The sequence below is a fragment of the Tauraco erythrolophus genome, chromosome 1 (genome assembly GCF_009769465.1).
Source record: "Tauraco erythrolophus isolate bTauEry1 chromosome 1, bTauEry1.pri, whole genome shotgun sequence".
Classification (NCBI taxonomy): domain Eukaryota; kingdom Metazoa; phylum Chordata; class Aves; order Musophagiformes; family Musophagidae; genus Tauraco; species Tauraco erythrolophus.
The window spans coordinates 113,250,649-113,273,695 of NC_141465.1; the positions used below are offsets into that span (position 1 = coordinate 113,250,649).

The 23,047-nt window shown below is 40.6% G+C and overlaps 1 protein-coding gene across 1 annotated transcript in view; it reads left to right on the forward strand.

The window, feature by feature from the left end:
* The window catches only part of FLT1 (fms related receptor tyrosine kinase 1), a 105,906-nt gene that overhangs the window by 10,221 nt on the left and 72,638 nt on the right, over positions 1–23,047 (forward strand). The window contains exons 5-11 of the mRNA XM_086616237.1: positions 4,856–4,980; positions 13,013–13,175; positions 13,263–13,399; positions 14,930–15,104; positions 17,493–17,610; positions 19,575–19,744; positions 20,156–20,315. Of these exons, the coding sequence (XP_086472363.1) occupies positions 4,856–4,980; positions 13,013–13,175; positions 13,263–13,399; positions 14,930–15,104; positions 17,493–17,610; positions 19,575–19,744; positions 20,156–20,315 (1,048 nt within the window). The remainder of the gene's footprint in view (positions 1–4,855; positions 4,981–13,012; positions 13,176–13,262; positions 13,400–14,929; positions 15,105–17,492; positions 17,611–19,574; positions 19,745–20,155; positions 20,316–23,047) is intronic.

Sequence of the window (23,047 nt, forward strand, 5' to 3'; positions counted from 1 at the left end):
CACGGATGTCTAAAACAGGTCAGATGAGTTCCATGACAGAATTCCCCCTTTCTCCACGGCGACAACACTAACAGTTTGGCCACCCAACTCAGTGAGAAATGTCTATATTTTAGATGAGAGCCACTCCTTGGTGTGCAAGGTTCTCCTAGAATTACTTCTGAACAGCCCTACTAATTTAACTGCAATAAATAAAGTTAATTAAGATCACAGAATCACAGAATGTTAGGGTTTGGAAGGCACCCCAAAGGATCATCTAGTCCAATCCCTCTGCCAGAGCAAGACCACCTAGATCAGATCACACAAGAACGTGTCCAGGCAGGTTTTGAACATCTCCAGAGAAGGAGACTCCACAACCTCCCTGGGCAGCCTGTTCCAGTGTTCTGTCACCCTTACTGGAAAGAAGTTCTTCCTCATGTTTAAGTGGAACCTCCTATGTTCCAGCTTATATCCATTTCCCCTTGTCCTATCATTGGATGCCACTGAGAAGAGCCTGGCTCCATCTTCATGACAGTCACCCTTTACATATTTATAAACATTAATGAGGTCCCCCCTTCAGTCTCCTTTTCTCCAAGCTAAAGAGACCCAGCTTCCTCAGCCTTTCCTCATAAGGGAGATGCTCCACACCCTTAATCATCTTTGTGGCCCTGCGCTGGACTCTCTCAAGCAGTTCCTTGTCCTTCTTGAACTGAGGGGCCTAGAACTGAACACAATATTCCAGATGCGGCCTCACCAGGGCAGAGTAGAGTGGGAGGAGAATCTCTCTCGACCTACTAACCACACCCCTTCTAATATACCCCAGGATGCCATTGACCTTCTTGGCCACAAGGGCACATTACTGGCTCATGGTCATCCTGCTGTCCACCAGGACCCCCAGGTCCCTTTCTCCTGTGCTATTCCCCAACAGTTCAGTCCCCAACTTGTACTGGTACATGGCGTTGCTCTTACCCAGACTCTACACTTGCCCTTGTTGTATTTCACTAAATTTCTCCCCGCCCAACTCTCCAGCCTGTCCAGGTCTCTCTGAATGGCAGCACAGCCTTCTGGTGTGTCAGACACTCCTCCCAGTTTAGTGTCATCATCAAACTTGCTGACCATGCACTCTATTCCCTCATCCAAGTCATCGATGAATGTGTTAAACAATACAGGTCCCAGTACCGACCCTTAAGGGACTCCGCTGGATACAGTCTTCCAACTGGACTCCGTCCCATTGACCACTACTCTCTGGCTTCTATCCTTCAGCCAGTTCACAATCCACCTCACTACAAGATGAATGCCTGCAATGGAAAAGGGAATTTGACAATTGGCCTATTAACTTTAAGTTTGCATATCTGTTCTTCAGTAAAGACATTGGTCCTCTTCACATGCATGAGGGAAAAGGGTGTTGTGTGAATGTGAGGAAACTGTTTTGGCTCTTTTAGCCTGAAAAATCTTAATGATGAGCCAAGTGTAAGGAGGTATTTTGGAAGAACTTCAGAGGATGAACTTTCAGAGATTTCAGGAAGCTCAGACTTTCCTGCAGAGGCTTTTCTTCTTGCAAATGTATGTGTAAGTACTCTGGCTTACATAGCTGAGATTATTAAAAAAAACAAAAAAAAACAACCCAAGAACAGTAGCTGAAGCTTGTGGAAATAAAGAACCTCTCCATCTTTTCTGAATTTGGCATTTCAATGCTGGCTAATTTAGTTGTTTGTGCAAACCCCATAAATAGCCTAGACAGGTTACTGATACCAGACATAATATTGCTTGTGTTAAGTCTCTTATCAAGTTTGCATCTGGCTGCCAACCAGCCTAATAAAAACTGCTATTTATGTTCTTTAACAATATAGCAAGTGACCTTCAAGGATTTTGTGATTTCATGAATGCTTTTTGTGGTTTCATGTTGATGGTAACGGGGAGTTATTGTAAGGAACACGGTCAAACCACCACACGGTCATTAACTCCAGGCACAATTTAAAAATACCCTAAACTGGCTTTTAAAGTAACCTTTAGCATACGCAAATATTCTGGCCATCTTTCATTTTACTACCCTTGCAGGCAGCTCTGAAGAAAACAAAACAAAACGTCAAAAAACAAGGTCAGCCCTCTTAGATCTTCCATTTCAAATCCTGATGGAGCTGAATGTGTAACTTGGATGTGGTCTTCAAGATAGGTCAATCCATGACGTTCCTTTTGTGTCTAGAGCTTTCTGAACACAAAAGTCAGTGAACCTGGCCCAGAAGACTTCTGGTGGGAGGTTAGGTCATCCCAGATGCACTGCCAGCCAGCTGTTCAGGGAAGGATGGCATTTACCTCTCCTCAGGAAGGAATCGGGAGGAAATGTAGTAGGAGCCACCAGCAATAGCTAAGGCTATGATGGGAGGAAAAGAGGAAAAAAGAAGCAAAGAGTGCTATTATTTGGAGGACAAAAGGATTCCATGTTGTTGGCATACCCTGCCAACGTGGCATAACCTGCCCTGGTGCTGCTGTGGGTTCGGCTTTGCCTGATCTAGGCTGGTAGAGCTTTCACCAGATGCTGGTCTTGAGGCACCAAGAGAATCCTCTTATGGCCATTGAGACGGAAGAAAAATAAAATCAAAGGGAATCAGGAAAAACCTCCACACTCATTATGAAAACAAAACTGTGCTAGGAAACATGATGCGTATTTCTTTTAATCAAAAGCAGGAAGACATTTGGAGCACTTGGGGCCATCGATTGCCCTCCGGCCCATGGCGGAAGTCCCCGGTGATGTCAATGGGAGCTCTGCACGCGAATAGCGGGGGCACGGAGACGCCTTGGCGTACCAGTGCAGGGAGTGTACCAAGAAAGGCAGTGACTGAGCTTTAAAGCCTACCGAGAGCAGCCAGGACATTTAGTTGACCTATACAGAGCACTTCATTGACTTCTCCAGGCGCAAACGTGCGTTTCCATTGAAGAAGAAGGAAAAAAAAGCCAGGCGTGATGTTTTGTGCTTGTTTCCTGTCCCTTCCTTCAGATGGGCAGAAATCCTGTGAGGTCTGAGCTGCACAGCCCCCACTGCCTTGATATTGGCATCAGTCAGTGGTGACACTGTGTCTGCAGACAGCACCGGTAGTCCCCAGAACAGCTCTTCCTCACACTTGTAATGATCTTGAGATTATGTTACAGGAAACTGCTTTGCAAAGCTTGCTGGTTTTGGGCAGGAGCTCTGAATTTTGTGACAAAGACGAATGAGTCTTTGGGGAGTAGTAAATCCGTTTGTCTGTGGATGTTAAGGGGCAGGTGACCTCTTCTGTGGCTGCAGCCCCTAAAACAAAAAAAGGTTCTTTTCACCATGTTACAAACAGGTTCATTCTTGGTCTTTCCTTGAATCGTACTGCAGAGGAAATGTTAGCCTAACAAGTCCTTAGGGTATTTTTTTATTACATACGCATCCTCTATTACTCATAAGTTCCTTTCACAATCTCAGTGGACATTTAACACCTATTATTAAATGAAGTATTGTGGCTTTCATTTCAGAAAGTTTGTGTCGCAGTCTCATTAAACCTCTTTAGGAAAACTTCTTCTGGATCCTGGGGTACATTTGAGATACTCTACCTTAGGATTCTCTCCAGTATAAATTAGAGTAGGATTTGCTTCTCCTGCTTTTTGATGTCTCAAGTGAAAATATTATTACATATAATAAGAAAAGAAGATCCTAAGGGCAGAACAGTTTTATGACACTGGGAAGTGCAAATCATACTTTTGAAAGAGAAGTAAAAGTCATGTATTTGAAGAACTGCTTGAGTGAACATGGGTCAATGTGCAGAAGTCTGGCACCAGAACACTTGAATAAAGTATTACAATTTCAGGTTTTACAAAGAGTCAGTTCTTGCTAGCTTTACTCATTTCTTATCCAAGAAAGATTTCCATTGTTATTTATAAGATTTTTGACCAAGTGAAAATAATAGGATTTGCCTGAAAAAACATTGGAACTGTAGATAAGCACGGAATTAAGATCTGAATGTTCCACTTTTTTAAGAGTTAAAACCCAAACCTTCTGTCAATTTTGAGGTAGTCTATCTGTGCTGTGAGTCAAACCAAACCTTCAGATTGGAACACCTGCAAAGAAGATTTGGAGCCAGAGCCTGTGGCTTGAGCCCCTCTTTGTTAAGTGGTCCAAACAATAGCAGCAGCAATGTTCCTTGTTCCCAGCGCAAGCTATTTATGACAATGCCCTTTGTTAAAGGGATTGTTCGAGGGATGGTAAATTACTCTGCCAAGCTTTAGTTATTGAGTCAAACGGAATGAATGTTTTCCTGGCATTTTCATCTACCTTGTCGCTTACAAAAGAGACATATAGGTATTGTGATAGTGGGAAGGAGAGAACAATTAACTCTCACTGGTCCGTGTTCTCAGGGTTGAAAAATGCGGCTGGATAATCACAGTAGATTCTTTCTCCTGGTGAAGTCAACGCGAGATGTTTTTCCATCAATTTCCTTGCAGAGAGCAGGAATGTGTCCTGTTTAGGGGTTTCCTGATAAGTAAATTTCAGTCACTTCCCATCTAATTATTTCTCCTGGTGATAATAAAATAGAAATGCCCTGAAATAAGAAACACATCTCTCAGCAGTAGAGATGATGCTGTAACGGCAAAATATGTACTTCAACTCTCCTGGATTTTAAAGGAGATACCAAAGTACTGCTATCGATATTGAGTGATAAATATCTTTTCAAATATTCAGTAATATTTTACTAAACTTGTTTGGATAAAAGTAGATAGAAGAGTGATTTGAGGACTTTGCCTGGCTTTCATTATGGACGGGGTTAGTCAGTTCTTTCAAGACTGTACGCATCATGACAATTTCTATACACTGTCTTAAGAGTTCAGATATTAACCTTTCCTTTTTCTTGTCTTGCAGATACAGGCAATCCATTTGTAGAGATGCACAGTGATATACCTAAAATAATACACATGTCTGTGGGAAGAGAAATGATCATTCCATGCAGAGTCACAGCACCAAACGTTGCTGTTACATTAAAAAAGGTACCTCAATCCAAGCATGCTCTGAAAGTGTTATTGTGGATGATGCTTTTGTTTGTTTGCTTACAACTATTGTAATGCTTTTGAAATATTTAAACAATTTAGTATTTTTTTAAACAAGGTTTCTGGGTGTCAGCGTGTTTAGAAACATTTCGACACTGGAGGCTTCATCTCATCTCTCACAGAAGGAATGCATCAAATCTCTTACTCTGGATGGGAGCTTTTTTTAAGAAACTTAAACTTTTCACAACAGTGTATTAAATTTTCACTGACAAAGGTTTCTTAAGCCCAGGAAGGAATTTCTTGTCAGGAGAAGGTATTTCCTCCCACCTCTTCCCCTGCCCTTCCTCCCCTTTCCTCTTCTGTCCTCTGGAACAGCTGGTAAGCTCAATCTCTGGAGCCTTGCTGGGGCTATACAAGGATCTCTGCAAACCTTTGCCCTGCCTCACTCCCACTGGTGACTTTGCTGCTTCCTTTTCCATATGAGTGCACTTATCATCAGACAGGGGAGGCTTCTCTTTGCAGGCAAACTTGTGTAGAGTTTGAGACGGTGAGAGCAGTTTTAGAAAATCTAGACATTTTTCATGTTTTGGGGAAACCATTTCTTTCCTACGTTCCTTGAGAGTTACATGGACAGCTAACTGACCTATATGTCTGTAGTAAAGTCCTTGGTATCAAGAAAGAGAACGGTGCTCCTTTTGTTAAAGTTCCTTTGTTTGCCTTAAAAATTAGGTGGAGGTACCAGTGATGTTTTGTTTCTAAATAAGAAGAGTTCTGTACATAGTGGCATAAATGTTCATCATTGTTACAAGGAAAAGAAATTTGTCTTTTTACATAATAACATGCAATTGATGAACAATATCACCATAAGATGCTTCTCTAATCAGTACAAATCTTTTATTCCTCTGACTATAAAGTTTTACAGCAGCCACAGATTTGATTCTGTGTTTTAACTTGACCTAGAGGTTTACAAATTCTATCCAGTGCTGCTTTGCTAACATAGATACTGATTTTTGCCTTTTGATTTCTACCTGTTAAATCACATGAAAGCAAAATGCAAAGAAAAGAAAGTAATCAGACCTAGGATGTTACTGTACGCGTGTGTACACACACACACACGATTCTCCTGCAAGAAGTGCACAAGGGCTAGATGATGCACAAGATTCTGTGGCTAAAGAATCAAAAATAGATGAAGTGTGGCTTTCCATAAGATGGATGTTGTAAAGTGGGAACTTAATTGGACACTGTATTGTCACATCTGAAATCTCAGCATGTTAAATTCCTAACTAAGAAAATTCCTGTTAGTTTCTCTCTTATTAAACAACAGGAAAAATATTTTTTTTTGCTTTATTTGGAGAAGATTGAGACATATCTACTCTCTTTTTTTCATATCAACTTGCCTTTAGCTTGGAGTTGCGGTGTAAGACACATCTTTACACCATCAAAACCAGATGTAATGCTCTAGGAAGGAGAAAGAGGAGTTGTAGCCAAGTCTTGAAAGAAAGGATTGGTTGCTTACATGTTTTGCATTCCAGGAAAAATAAATGTGTTCTCCAATTCATCCCAGAATTTCCTGAAGTGTGTAAGCTACAATGTATTACATCATATCTTACTTTATTTATCATCTGTGAGACTCATGTATGAAGATTCCAGCAAGTTTTTACTCTCATAGCAATTAAGAGATGTGTTAAATGCGTTTCACAGCTGCAGGCAAACTACTTCTGGAGAGCTGGCAAAAGCTATTCTTTTCTATTTAGCAATAAAGGAAGAAGTCAGTGTCCCCCTAATGCAATCCTCTGGAGCTGGAAAGAAAATCCCAGCATTAGAATCATTAGATTCTGTGTACTATATTGCCAGGAAGTCAAAATATTGACTATTTTTTGGTAATCTGTCTTCTGAAAGGACTTGTTGGGACAGTTCCATGAGCACTACCTCCAGCATTTTATTCCTGTGCAGTGCTACTTCTTAGTTTTAGTGGGCCAAGGTCAGGAAGGCTTATTGTCTATTTTCAACATCACAAATTATTTTTTTACTAAAACCATGTCTTTACCTTAGTCAACCCTTTTGAATTACTGTGTTGCTCTAACTTCCAGGCTGAACATCCGTACAAATTGTATTCTATAGCACGGCAATCATATACAACGTAGGAGGAGTCTTAAAAATCAAGAAGCCAATAAAACAGGGATTGGGAAATGGGGATGGAGCTTTTCATTCCTATTTCAAATACAGCCTGCAGATCTGGTTATAATCTATATCTGCAACAGCTGATAGCCCTTTCTCTTCTTCATCATATGAAGACCTGTGAAATCAATTGATAGTTTTGTTCTAATGCTTAATAGACATCCAGAGCCTCTGAAACCATTATTCTTATCAATATGATTCTGACAGCTTCATTCAGGATCCCTAAAAGAAGATAAACCTTATTGCAACTGAGGTATGCACTTCTCTTGCCTCTTCATTTGCTCTTATTTTGCTAAACAGAGAAAGCATCATCTTTTGGTACAATGGTTTGATCCTTCTGTTTATTCTCCTTTTGGATTCTCTGTCATAAAATCAACAATGACATTCACAGGAATAGAAGTGAATAAGCTTCAGCATGAGAAATAAAAAAAAAAGGGAAAAACCCCAAGAATGTTGAAAGTCACACACCTGGACAGTCTGAATTCTTAATAATGCCACCTCATCCTTCACAAATTGGTGAATGGGGAAACACAAAATAAAAGACAAACATTCAAAACTCTAATACACATTTTTACTATACTTTCAGCTGACTCTTTCCAATACAATCTGCCTTTGGAGACATTGGGAACCACAGCTTGACCATATGCATACACCCAAAACCTTGTGGTAGTACTGTGTTAATGCCACTGGGTGTTACTCACCAGCCTGGGCTGCGGCTCCAAGGATGTCATTGCATCTTCCACAGCCAGGAGGAAATGGCCCACCTTTTGTAGGCAGCGCCTAAACCTTAATTAGATAATTACAAGCCAGCTGGGTAATAGCCATAATTGCCCCTTTTTGTTTTACAGGGTTTTTGTTGTTGTTGTTTTCAGGAAGGCTTTACGGTGAGCAGAGACCCAATTCATTCATTTCAACTCCAGCTTACTTCCCTCTTTTGGGGTAGCAGCTTCACCTTCTTTATCGAAGGACTTCTGGCTCCAGCTCTTTTGGCTCAGGCTCTGGCGAGGGAGTCGGGGTCGCAGTCTTCAGGGTCTCTAATGAAGGTATCATGTCAGGGTCACCAGTTGTTGCTCACCAGCCTGGGCTGCAACTCCAAGGATATCACTGCATCTTCCACAGCCAGGAGGAAATGGCCCGCCTTTTGTAGGCAGGGCCTAAACCTTAATTAGATAATTACAAGCCAGCTGGGTGATAGCCATAACCAGGTACCAAAAAAGTTCAGTGGTTGGTGCTGAGCAAAGGAGGAGGCACAGTCTATACCGAAAGAAACTGAAGTCTAGTTTGAAGCTAAGTACAAAGAAGGTAAAAGGCCAAGACTGCACTGGGAGCCACAGCGATGTGGTTCATGCAGATAAGTATGTAGACAGTAAATTCCATGTTTACTGCAGCTGTCGTAACAAATTGCTTGTTTGAATGCCTCTGACTATCTGCTGGTACCCATCTGTAAGCTATTATTTTAGCTGGATTTATCTCTACTGTTTTAGTGGAAATCTCACTGTTCCAGCACTGTGTTTCTTCACAGCTTTTCTATTTCTCTCTGTGATGACCAAATGGCCAAGTTTTTCAACAAGACCCTCAACTACATTGGCCCTGCTCTGTGTGTGGGATGGACCAGATTACCTCTAGAGGTCCTTTCCAACCTAAATTATTGTGTGATTCTGGGATCCTCTGTCCTGTACCATCCATGCAGTGACCACCATGGTGATGATGCCGTGGCTCTAGGTGATGGCCTGGAAGCTGGTTTAGGGCAGAGCAAAGAAACTGTGCTTCTCTGAGAGTGGGAAGCAGGTCATCTGAACCAGTGGGGCTGACAGAGGAGAACAGTGTGGAGGGGAGCTGGATAAGAAACCAAAGCAAGTAAAGAGAGGGGTTAGAGCTGTGGAGGGCCATGAGAGTGAACACCCAGCCACCGCCCTTGGTCTCTTCTGAGACAAACCCCTGGTATTTCCACCCTTTGAAAGGGTCTTGTTGCAGTATCTTGTTTCCTTGACTTAGCCAGAGACCAGCTGTGTCAGTGGTCCTTCCCTAGTCATAGACTTTAGTTTTCTAAAGTATTCCATACAGTAGATTAAAAATGTCAACTGATGCTTTCGTTTGTAAGTGTGTGCAGCTTTTTAGTCTCAAAGCTGCAAATGACTACACAGAAAGATGTTGCTCTAGCTGGTTTTGAGGAGTGTCGAATGAATAAACTGTGCAGGCAAAGGTTTGCCTCTGGGGCAGCTGAACCTGTTGGATATACAGACAACATTCAGTGTTGCAAAACAGGATCACGTTTATGAGCACTTTTAAGACCCAGACACTTACTGGGTGTTTTGGTTACTTTCCTGTTCCTGGAGTAAGGCTAATAAAAATTCAGAAATCAATCAATTAACTAATTAATGTGAAGTGAATGAATTCCTTGGGCAATGTCAGCCTAGGGAGGCTCTGATGCTCTGACTTGTCTCTCTCTCCATGGTATGTATGAAAACTTAGAAAAGAATATGCTCAGAAATAGTTTGGTTTCCACCAAAGCTGCAAGAGGATAAATCTAACCATGGATTGCACAACTATGAACTAGCTAAACCAAAGCTTGAATATTTGTTTTATTTAGAACAGGAATGACAACAGAGCTTTTAAAGTCCAAGATATTGTTGAATGGTAGCCAGCAGGCTATAATGTAACGGGCTTTACTTGCACATGTGTGTAACACACACTTCCCCTGTGATTTGCATGCTTATTATAGCATCTTATCAGCTGTTGTAAATATAAGGAATTCTACCACAGCATTTTGTACTCTGTAATTATTGTTCATTTGATTCATTGTGCATTTCTGTCAGAGGAAATGGCATGAGATGAGTGGAGGTGATCTCAAGGGCAGCTTTTGGCGTGCGCCGAGCAGGCAGCACTGAGGGTGCCATTTCTGGGAGAGATTCTCTACCATGCAGGAAGGTGCCGGGCAGCTATGCTTCCCCCAGCCTCTGGCAGCCACCCATGCTGGGTTTGGCCGTAGGAAGCAGGAGCATACAAGTCTTCTGCTCAAATAAAGGGGAAGAAAGAGATGAAGGGGACATAGTGAGACTAGGTGCTCAGTGAGAGGAGACGGACTGCAAGGTGTTAAGTTGACCCAGAGATCTTCACTTAGAGCGCTGATTGACTTAAACTCTGCTACGTGTCATCTTTAAAATGGTATTTTTACCATAAAAGCAGGCTTTATAAAAGTAGAGTCACATCCAGGGTTTGTACTCGTGGCTAATCTCTATGTTATCCAAATGGTGGCATTTATTCCATTGATAAGGCATAACAAAAAACATGATTGAAAACAAGAGGTCTTGTCTGAACTTCAATGCCCATGTCATGCTTCGATTTTTCAGGATTTTCTTGATACCTTATTTGGAATGAGACTTAAAACTCAAAGAATCCTAAGGTAAAATATAATTTGTACTGCTGACAAAACAAACAATTTATCTCACATGGCAATATTTTATTCTGATTAGATTTCAGGTCTTTAGTTTAGAAACACCTCATGGCTTTGCACTAATTACTTGTTGGGTCCTCAACTTCTGAGGGACTCGGAGGTGCCAAATTTTTAAAATGTGCTGAACACTTCTACTGTGGAAATGTGATGTATTTAGTGTTTCAAGGTGTCCTTTCAAAATCTCTAGTCAATATGACTTTCCTCATAATGAGGTGCATCCGTGGGTCCTGAGGGAACTGGCAGATGAAGTTGCTAAGCCACTATCCATCATATTTCAGAAGTCGTGGCAATCTGGTGAAGTTCCCAGTGACTGGAAACATAGCCCCCCGTTTTAAAAAGGGACAAAAAGAAGACCCAGGGAACTACAGGCCAGTCAGTCTCACCTCTGTGCCCTGCAAGATCATGGAGCAGATCCTCCTGGCCACTATGCTAAGGCACATAGAGAATAAGGAGATGATTGGTGACAGCCAACATGGCTTCACGAACGGCAAATCCTGCCTGACTAATTTGGTGGCCTTCTATGGTGAGGTTACAGCGTTGATGGATAGGGGAAGAGCAACTGACATCGTCTACCTGGACTTATCCAAAGCATTTGATACTGTCCCGTACGACATCCTTGTCTCTAAACTGGAAGACATGGTTTTGATGGATGGACCACTTGGTGGATAAGGAATTGGCTGGATGGTCGCACTCAAAGAGTTGTGGTCAACGGTTCAATGTCCAAGTCGAGACCAGTGACGAGTGGTGTTCCTCAAGGGTCAGTACTGGGGCCAGTACTATTTAACATCTTTGTTGGTGACATGTACAGTGGGATCCAGTGAACCTTCAGCAAGTTTGCAGATGAAACCAAGTTGTGTGGTGTTGTGGACACGCTGGAGGGAAGGGATGCCATCCAGAGGGACCTTGACAGGCTGGAGAGATGGGCCTGTGAGAACCTCATGAAGTTCAACAAGGCCAAGTGCAAGGTCCTGCACGTGGGTCAGGGCAATCCCAAGCACAAGTACAGGCTGGGCGGAGAATGGATTGAGAGCAGCCCTGAGGAAAAGGACTTGGGAGTGCTGGTGGATGACAAGCTCAACATGAGCCGGCAATGTGCGCTTGCAGCCCAGAAAGCCAGCTGTATCCTGGACTGCATCAAAAGGAGCGTGGCCAGCATGTTGAGGGAGGTGACTCTGCCCTTCTACTCTGCTCTCGTGAAGACCCCATCTGGAATACTGTGTTCAGCTCTGGAGTCCCCAACACAAGAAGGACATGGAGCTGCTAGAGAGGGTCCAGAGGAGGGCCACAAAGATGATCAGAGGGCTGGAGCCCCTCTGCTATGAAGACAGTCTGAGAGAGTTGGGGCTGTTCAGCCTGGAGAAGAGAAGGCTCCTATGTGATCTTCTAGCAGCCTTCCAGTACCTAAAGGGGGCCTACAGGAAAGCTGGAGAGGGACTTTTTACAAGGGCGTGTAGTGATAAGACAAGGGGCAATGGATTTAAACTGAAAGAGGGGAGATTTAGATTGGATATAAGGAAGAAATTTTTCACTGAGAGGGTGGTGAGGCAGTGGAACAGGTTGCCCAGAGAAGTTGTGGATGTCCCTTCCCTGGAAGTGTTCAAGGCCAGGTTGGATGAGGCTTTGGGCAACCTAGTGTAGTGGAGGGTTTCCCTGCCCATGGCAGGGGGGTTGGAACTCAATGATCTTTGTGGTCCCTTCCGACCCAAACCATTCTATGATTCTATGATTCTATGATTCTATGATCAGTAGTTCTCAATAAAAGCATCCAAGGAAGTTTTGTGGCTTTAAAACTTTCACTTCATGTTCTATGTAATGGCTTAGAGACATATACTCTGCGACCTGTCGGCTTTGAAACAGCCATTCATGCTCTTAACTTTTTTTTTCTTTTTTTAAACAGTCTAATCCTGTAGACAACATACACGTGAGAAGCATCAGATTCAATTCTGGCAGAATTTGTTAAAGCCACAAAATGACAGCAAATTAAGTCAATTTGTCACCTCCGTTGAAAAATGTGTATTTGTGTCTCACTGGTGAAACCAGGATACTTAATTGCAAAGGTTTGCCAAGAGGAGCTCTTTAGCTGCCAACCAGGAGCCAGCAGAATAGCAGCCCAAGCACTGAGGCTAATGATAGTGTCAATCTATTGTGTCATAAATTACATCCTGTTATAAATAATGAAATCTTGGAAACAAATAAAACATTCACATTCTTCACCCAGATTTTTCCTCTATTTTGTGATGAAAATGTGACTTGAAAAATCTGCATAATTAAATGTCATCCTTTCTATTTTGATTGGCATATTTTAGGGTGTTTTTTTCCTATTCCTTTTTATTAGGCTTCTTTGATTAGAGAGTGGCATGAGGATGAGTTGTTTTTATGACGCATGTTTGACACTTCCAGATTCCACGAGAAACTCTAATTCCTGATGGCAAAACAATAATCTGGGACAGCATGAAAGGCTTCAGAATACCTAAGGCAACCTACAAATTCATAGGGCTCCTGAGCTGTGAGACAACGGTCGGTGGACACAAGTATAGCACGAAGTACCTAACACACCGAGAAAGTAAGTAGCAATCTCCACTCCCTGTCTTTCAGAAAGCACTCTGCTCTGCTGACGTTACCCACTTTTCTTTTTTTTCATCACGTGCAGCCAACACCATTTTTGACGTTCAGTTAAGCACCCCGCGTCTTGTCAAGTTGCTGAAAGGAGACAGCCTGGCAATTAACTGCACTGTCACTGCTGCCTGGAACACCAGAGTGCAGATGACGTGGACTTATCCTGGAGAGGTGAGTGCTGTGGCTGAAATGAAGAAACCAGGGTTTTCCCACAGATCACGCTGCATCCAGCATCCCGGGAAGAATTTTGCCTTGAAATGCTTGCCGTGGTTCACATTCCATTGTTTTGACCCTTGCTGACATGTCTTTAAAGGTTTCTTTTTTTTTCTTTCTGGTGCTTAATTGAATAAGCTAACATGTTTACACAATGTAGTCTGGTTATATTGCATGATTGTGAGCGAACGCTACAGTTGTTTCATCCCTGGGAGCTTCTTTTCAACCTGGAGAAATGATAGAAATTTATTACCCAGTCCTAGGCAGGGGTTCTTTCTTGTGACAAAAAAAAAAAGCTTTCAGCGAGGCTGTCTTTCTCAACACATTCATTTCAAAGACTGGCAGACAGTCAGGCACCCGACTCGAGCATGTTTAGAAAAGATATTTTGATTTAGCTAGCCAAAATCTCATTTTTTAAGTGTCACATGAACAATCCTCTTGTTTTGACAGCTACAGGAATAATCTTGAATGTGTTTCTCCTCCCTCTACATTGGGAGCATCCTCATAAATATTTGTCACTTAAGAATAACTGCCAGGGAGCCCGTGTAAAGCTGATAAGATACTTGACATTAGTTTAAGGTTTACAACTCCCATTTCTTTCATGTCAGTTTGATTTATGCTGGTGATTCAAGTCAAGATCATTTATTATGTCACTCATTGTGCCTAATCACAAGCTGAAATTATGATTACATTATATAGGGAAGATTAATGCAAGCATTTCTTGTGTACTGTAGCCATTTTCCCTGGCATGTTTTCACCTCAGAAATAAACAACTTAGGAACAAGAAATACTCCAAATATGTTATATATTGCTCATTGCTGCCTTACCAAGCCCTAGCCAGGCACTGTACTTGTTAAATTCTGCTTTGTTTTCACTTGGATGGTAACTGAAGGGTGCTCAGTGTTTATAAGACACCGATGATGTCCTGGGTTAAACAAACTTTGAGGCCAAAGGCTGAGGGGGAGTTGCAGGAAATAACTCCTCAGACACATTATCTTCAGTTCCACCCTGTTATTCCCTTGGCAAATCTAGTCCTTTTGCCGTCTATAGCATTTTCCAGAGTTCTCCCCTTTTTATGTTAATGCTCTCTTCTTCTATACATCTGCTGCCTATGGGCTGAATCCAGGCACCAAACTATGTGTCAGTGACTCCAGGGATTGTTATGAGCAATGCTGGACAAGGCGCAATGGGGAGCCGGGCCTGTTGGTGTGCTAGGCCATGCAGAAGGGATGGGCTTTGTCTGGAAAGAACTAGTTTGGGTGCTATTACAACTTTGGTGGCTATAGGAATCAATTGCCTTATAATGTTACTTCTAATTTTTGTTATTGACCTTCTGGAAATGCGAGGCATCTTTTGCATGTCTGTGCTGAACATAGGGATCTGGATTTTTTAATGAAGATAAGGTGGCAGTACTGTAAAATAAAAATCTTAATAATCACAAAAATTGGTTTGATTAAGATCTTTCTTGTTATTTTTTTGCTTTTATAGACAAGGAGGAGAGGTTCTGTAACACAGCGTATTGACCAGAAGAACGCAGAAGCCAATATTTTTTACAGTATCCTTGTTGTTGACAAAGTGCGTGATATTGATAAAGGCCAGTATACCTGCCACGTGAAGAGCGGGCCATCAATCAAAGCCGTCAACACAACAGTCATTGTTTATGGTAAGAAATGTTGCAGATTTGTAGAATTCTGAATGCTCATCTACCAAGTTCAGTCATACGATAGCTTGACACAAAGTGGAAGTGAATTTATAGCTCATTCATCATTGACAGAAAAAGGAAGCAGACGAGAGAGAATACGTGCCTTTTCTTCCATGACTGTTTAGTATTGTTGGCGGTAGACATGTTAATGTTAGTTTGATCACTTGTCTGCTAAATACTGTGATGACCCTGTCCTCTGTCAGTTCTGGCAGAAACGATGAGTTAAACTGTAGTTTGGGAGAAAGAAAACAAAAAAAAAAAAAACAAGCTGAATTTAAACAGCAGAATCCTACTTCCTCTTCTACAGTATTTTTTTTATTGTTTGCTATGAAAAATGAAGAAGAAAAAAAAACCATCAGCTTCACCTGGAGCAGATAGCTGCTAGACCATTCAAAAAACAAGCACAAGATACCACAACTCATTAATGTGATTTTACAGTTGGAATCTTAAACAAGTTCCCTATGATCTGCCTGGGCTTCCTGTGAGACATGGAAATTCCTTGTATCTTTTCAAGCTTATGTGAATTAGGACTTTTGTGAATTAGGACTCTATAAGAAGCTACCTTCTTTATGGCATCCTGTTACAATCAGGACTATCCAGGATCTTTGGAGCATTGTTGGTATTAATGAGCAAGTGGTTGGTGGGTCCACCTCTACAACAGATGAATAATGGTCCAAATATTGTTTTGTTCTATGTTTTCAATGGTCAATCTTTTGTCTTTCATCTGAAAGTACGGACTAAGCATCAGATGATGGTATTAGGAGAGGGCTGGAGCACTTCTCCTATGAAGACAGGCTGAGAGAGTTGGGGTTGTTCAGCCTGATGAAGAGAAGGCTCTGGGGAGACCTTCTAGCAGCTTTCCAGTGCCTACAGGGGGCCTGCAAGAAAGCGAGAGAGGAACTTTTTAAAAGGCCATGTAGTGATAAGACAAGGGGTAATGGCTTTAAAATGAAAGAGGGTAGACTTTGATTAGATGCAAGGAAGAAATTCTTCCCTCTGAGGGTTGTGAGGCCCTGGACCAAGTTGCGCAGAGAAGTTGTGGATGCCCCATCCCTGGAGGTGTTCAAGGCCAGGTTGGATGAGGCTTTGAGCAACCTGGTCTAGTGGAAGGTGTCCCTGTCTATGGCAGGGGGGCTGGAACTAGATGATGTTTAAGGTCTCTTCCAACCCAAACCATTCTGTGATTCTTAGAGAGTATTTCAGTCCATTTTCTCTGTTTAAACCTTGGACTAAGTCACTAGGAACATATGATGAATTGTGATATCAGCTTCTTATATTCTTAAACAGATAAGTCTGAAGCTGTTAGAAACTGAATTTTAGATTAAAATTGAAGTCAGAGAAGCTGGAACTGTTGAAGGTAGCCTGTAAACTCTTACTCACACAAGAGTTTTCATCTATGGGATACCCTTATTAGAAAGAGTCTGTGTGAATAAGGGTTCGCAGAATCAGGGTCGTATCCTTAAGTATAACCTGACTTGTGTAATAAAACTACTGAGTTGTCTTGTGCATGTGATTCTCAATGCACATAGCAAGCGTGATTAAATAATGCACTTGTTTAATAGCTATCCAATATCCTTATGCAGTCCATAATGTGAGTAAATATTGCACTATAGGTACTATCAAAAGAGCATTCAATGAATTTTCCATATTTCGAAAGTTTTATTTTGCTTAAGTGCATTTTGGACAAAAAAAAAAAAGATTTTTCAATATATCATACAAATATTCTGTTTTATTGCCTCTGGTAAAACCCATCAGCTTGCCAGAGAGTTTGAAATATGGGGCAGTACAACTGGAAAAGAATAAATTCTAGCAGGTTGAGATTATTCCAATGAAATGATAAAGATTTGTTTGTTTGATGAAACAGCTGTTTTACCAATGATACAGAAAGTTTCTGCCTTTTCCTTTGCTCTTTCTCTAAAGATCCCTTAAATTCTCTCTGGCAGAGTATTTTCTTTTGCAACATTGATTGATTCTCAGTCTTTAGGGGTGGAGTGGTCATCTGCACATCTAGTTCAGCTTCCCATGTACCACAAATCGCCTTATCACTCTTGTGTTGAAACCAGTGCCTTTTTTTCTGACTGAAGTGCAATGTGAATTTTGGCTAGAGTGTATCTTCTCCAGGCAGATTCGTGGCCTGGGAACTGTATCTCAGTTTCTTGTTTATTTGTTGCATTCCCTTACATTTTTTAGATCTTTAGGACGTTAGGTTTTATTCTTGCTGTTGCCATGTGGGGACACCAAAATTAATAAACATCATTTTTATTTGGATTCCTGTTCTCTTTAGTAGAGCAACTAGTTTTGCAGGCTGAAAAACCAGTAATACAGGTGCACTCTTTCTATTTTCTTTAGACAAAATGTTCATTAATTTGAAACGTCGAAGAAAAACTGCACTGGAGGCTGTAGCTGGAAGAAAATCCTATCGTTTGTCAATGAAAGTGAAGGCATTTCCCTCTCCAGAGGTTATATGGTAGGACAACAATTGCTTCCACATATGCACACTGGACCTCTTCTTAGATGAAAAGTAATATCTTGGTAAAATATTGAGATAAGATCCCTTGAAATGACAACAAATTGGAGACAGTACAGTTGTGGAGTTTTATTGGAAGTTTCAGGGTTGTCCTGGGTTTTAACAATTTATGAGATCACCATCTCCATTTTGCAAGTGCAAAAGAGAAGGTCTGGAAAGTTTAAAGCTCAGATCCTCAAATGCGTTAGATATATCTCCTGCTGAAATCACTAGACACTCTACAGCTAAACATCTCTACCAACCTTCACTGAAGTGTTGCACCCAGCTTCACTCAGACCTAGGTATGAGACCTGAACTTGCTTTTTAGATGGTAGGAGAAACAAAAGACAACTTTCATTAGAATAACTGCGTTGAGTCATACAGGCATGCACTATTAGAAAAGCAATGGAAGTTATATGGTGATCTGCAGGTTGTAGATCTGCTTTAGTGACTGGACCTTTCATTTTGGCTCATGTATGTGTGCTAAGAAAGCTTTTGAACAGTTTTTTCTATTAACCCAAACCACTTTTATATAAAACAATGTTATCTATTCATGATCTCAAGATTTTTTGTGTTTAAATCATTTTAAATACCAGTAGCTTTGGCTCAATTCATTGCACTTTAACAAAGGGTCTATGACAAGACTGATTAAGAAAACAAACCATACGTACATGAACAGTGAGAGTTCATGGTACTCACAGCCAGAAACTACTTTTGCTCCAAACATTTTGTTTTGTTTTACAAAACTCTTGCATTTATAGTTCCAAATGGAAAATTAAAGGGCGAAAGTGAAGCTGATGCTAGCCATTTATACAGTATTTCCTGCTTCTTTAATGGTTGGGCTTGTTGACTACACATATAGATCCAAAATTTCTGAAATACAAAAAAAAAATCAATTTAAATAAGAATATTTATTTATTTATATTTATCACTGAGGTTGGTCAAACACTGGAACAAGTAGTCTAGAGAGGCTGTGGAGTCTCCATAATTGTAGATACTCAAAAGCAGACTGAAAATGATTTTGGGCAACCTGCTAGCCTTGCTTTGACCAGGGGGTTGGACTAGGTGATCTCCCGAGACCCTTTCAGCCTCAACTATTTTGTGGTTCTATAAAATACAGATACAGTGAAGTGTCTAAATCCATAGTCCTTAGATCCATTTTTAGTGCTACTCTAATAACTGTAAGAGTTTTCTGTAAATACTTACTAAAACCTGTGAACTGTTTTAATCAAGTCCATCATCATTGTGAAACTCTGTTGCACTCTTCCACTAACATTGTGCAAACCTTCATAGAACAACCTACCAACCTGTGCTTTATGTTGTATTTCAGACTTTAAAGAAAAATGTTGTGCTTCTTCAGGAATCTGTGTGTGAACAACCATTAGTACTTGCCATGTTGATATTCTGTTATCTTTAAAAACATTCACTTAATAGCAGGATATCTGATTCTTAAGTGCTTATCTAATCTACTTACTCTTCCTCTTCCTAAAATCACAGCTGTGCTTAGGCTACTGTCATACTTTGACCGAGGATGTATCCTGAGGTCATAAAGAAATGGTCAGTGCTAGATGATGCAACCTTTATCTATGTGAATGACTCTTAGCCGAAATGGTTGTCTTCTAGACTAAATGGCTGCACAAATGTGGAAAACTAGGATCTTCAGGGACAGAGTTGCAATTTTCAACAACTCTCAAATACTATAGAGTCTTGTCAGATCCTTATAAATTTTAATATATAGAATGGTGTTCTCCAAAGTGCTTTTTAAATATCAGCAATCTTATTTGCAAGGGAAGATTTTGCAAAACAGAATCTGAGACCATAACAATCCTTCCCAAAGACGGAGAAATTTTGTGAAATAAAATATCGCAGGCAGTTTAAGCAACATTATTTTTCAAAATTTTGATTTCTGGAATTCTTTTAAACAGGCTAAAAGATGGACTACCTGCTGCTGAAAAGTGTGCCCGGTACATGGTTAAAGACTATTCATTAATCATCAAGGATGTTGCTGAGGAAGATGCTGGAAACTACACTATAATATTGAGCATACGGCAGTGGAATCTGTCTAAGAATCTTACAGTCACTCTTAGAGTAAATGGTAAGTTTACAGTGTGTTCCCATGCTTCTCCTGAATATGTAAACACTAAATTATCGTTGAGCTAGGTTTTCATTGATCTTGCACAGTTCAGGTCATTGTGGGTGTTCTTACTGACTTTCATGGACCCAAATCCAAGCCCTTTATGTGGGGTGACAGACCCATCTTGGAATCAGAAGACGGACACTGATTTTCATTAGAAGGGTTTCTGTCTTCCACAGTCGCATACTTGTTCCTGATGACTTCAGTATGTTACTAACCACTCATCTGACTTGTCTTAGGCCTACTGTTTTTCTTTATTCTCCTGGGGCTTTTTCTTATTACTCACCCTGCAGGAATGTAGTATTTTCATGATCATGGAATACATTGGAAATGAACTGGTTTTAATTGCTTTCCAATTTTCACCCTTTACAGTGAAACCTCAGATATACGAAAATGCCGTGTCATCATTCCCTGATCCCAATCTGTATTTACTGAGCAGCAAACAAGTGCTGACATGCACTGTGTATGGTATTCCTCAGCCTAAAATTACATGGATGTGGTATCCCTGTAGACAAAACCATTCTAAAACAAGGTAGGACAGCTTCCTTACTTCTATTTAGCATGTCTTCCCTTACACTTACATGTAAATATTTACTTTTTTACAAGAATAAAGCTTGCCATGACCATTGCTTAGTTAATAGCCTTTGAATACTTCTAATAAATGTATTTTTAGTAAAAATGTAGGCGCAATGAGATCTTTTTCTGCATCATTATTTGAAAATGGAGGGCAGAGTTGTTATTTTGTATTGCTACTTAGGTTTATTTACAGTTCACTACTATTCATGCACATTATGTCCAGAGGTGATAATTGTTTTTTTAATTTTTATGAGGGAAGCCTTGCAGACAATGTGTTACAAAATTCCCCATGCTTTCTCATGGGTGAGGTTTCCACACTTTCCTCCATGCTTTCCTCTATGCACAGTGATTCCCCTTTGTGGCTTCTTTTGAAATTCAACAGAAGTAATCTTAAAGACTTTTTCTGTTATGAAGGTCAAATCTCTGTTATGATACGTTGACTCATAGATTGAGTTCGGCAAGCCAAATGTGCCTAGCATTCTCCAGATGATATTTCAACAGGGTAAAATATAAATGGCACAATACAAGCTTACTTGATGCTGATGTGGTACTTAACTAATCCTCTTTTATATTTAAGCTTTCTTTTGAACTCTGTTTCTTATGTTTACAAGTTTGTGTATTGACTCATTTATCCAAAGCTCTTCCCAAATCATGAAATCTGACACAATCTTAATGATTAACACTCAACCTCCACAATGGCATTAGCATTAAGCTGCTGATGGAAGGTTCAAACATGCAAGGTATTTGAATCACAGCACAATGAAGATATTTATAAGCCTAACAAAAGTTTGGGAACCAACGTTTTCTCGATTTCAGTTGAAGTTAGTCATTTTGCACAGGATTTAACTACTTCAACACTTTCATAGAATTGGGGTTTAGCTTCAATCCAGGCAAACATTTAACCGCTTGCTTAACTGTAGGGATACAAGACACCTCATTCAATTAAATAGGACAAACGTCTTATTTCAAACTAAGGGTGCTTGTAAGTGCTTTGTGATTAGTGAGAGAGTGGTCAGCATTTCCTGGAAGCACACCTAGTTTTTCCAATCATGCCTTGCTTTTTGGGATTATGCAAATGGTGGCTTTCTGAGCCCTTCTCACCAAGAGGTGGCACTAGCAATCTCTCCTTTTGCTGGAATAGGTATAACCTGAAATCCCCCATTTCCAGCACAGGTGAGTTCTGCATTTCCTCTATCTCTTATGTTACCTTTGAAGGACAAGTCGCAAAATTCTAATTTATTTTTGCTTGTAGATGCAAGATGTAAGAGAAAAGAAACCACAACATCCCTTAAGTAGCAAAACCCTGTGAAAGGCGTCCATGAAAATTTTCAATCTTCTAGTTTCTGTTAGGTGTTTATACATCTATGAATGTTCTGGATTGAAAACATAGTTTGGCACTGATAAAACAGTTGGTTCTTTTTTGGGAGTTGGGGTGATGCTTGTCCATTGTCAAATATTTCCTCCTGTTAACAAGCACAGATCTATACTACAGCTGAGGACAGCGTGTCATTAGAAACAGAAATCAATATCCTCAAGCAGGTGTTTAATAATGTGCTAAACTGTAGACTCAATTAAATGCTAATTAGAAGGGTGTTTGAGCAGGTGATCAAAGGAGAAGTATAACAATTTGAATCAGCTATTGGCTCTGTTACAAGGTTGTTTCCAGACTTGCTTCCAAATTGCCTTCATAATTGTTCTGTGACAATTCTCTTTAACCCCCTCCTCTTCCTTCTCCTTTAAATGCTCATTGAAGAAGTAGTCTGGAGAACACCATTTTTAATGTTTTGCCCAAGACGAGCGGAATGACTCCCTCTGAATAACATGGTGACAATTAACTATCGCAGAAAGGCAGAAATACCTCGATCATTACATGTTGTCTCTTGCTGCAGGAAGGGAGCAGACTGGACTGCCTCAGCAGCTTGCTCAGGCTGATGTCTGTGTCAGTTCAGATGTTCTCCCTGAAGAACTGGAGGACCCTTCAATCTCACTTATTTCACTATACTTTCCTCTTTGTGTGAAGGGAGGATTGCTTAAATAAGAGATTTAAGATGTGTGTACCTTGTGCAGCAGATGAACAATGTATCTTATTCTGCCATTACAGCATTTCTTTGGATTTACCTGCCCAGTGTTAGGTTTCCAAGACTAAAATACTACTCCATTTGTGCTGAAGTAGTGCCTGTTTCTGTGCACAGATGTACCTTGTGGGAGTTGATAAACTCCCGCAGGTTACCGTTATTCAGTGTATGGCAGTAGGAATTCTCATCAAGTTTGAGCACACACTCCAAGTAAAAAGATGATGTTGCTACAAAGACCTTGCAGTGCACAGATATGTTTGCTTCAAGATTTGTGTATGTGTTTAACTTTAGATCACTTGAGTACTATCACTGCAAGCTAGGGAATAATGCATAGTGCATGAATTAGGTGGTTTCATTTTTGAAGGACTGTTGCCTATGGGTTCCCTAATAGAAACCATTAGGTTATTTGGCTGCTTCTTTCAATCTATCTTCTAGATAGTATTTCTGTTTCAAAAATCTAAAAATACCTCAGTTAAATAAAACGCAGGTACATTTTAATGCTTTGTGATTAATACAATACGTTTGCATAACTCTTCTCCCTACATCATGCAGGCCTGTAACAGGAGGCCAGCCAAATCAAATAGTTTCCATAATTTCCTGGTAGCAAATTAAA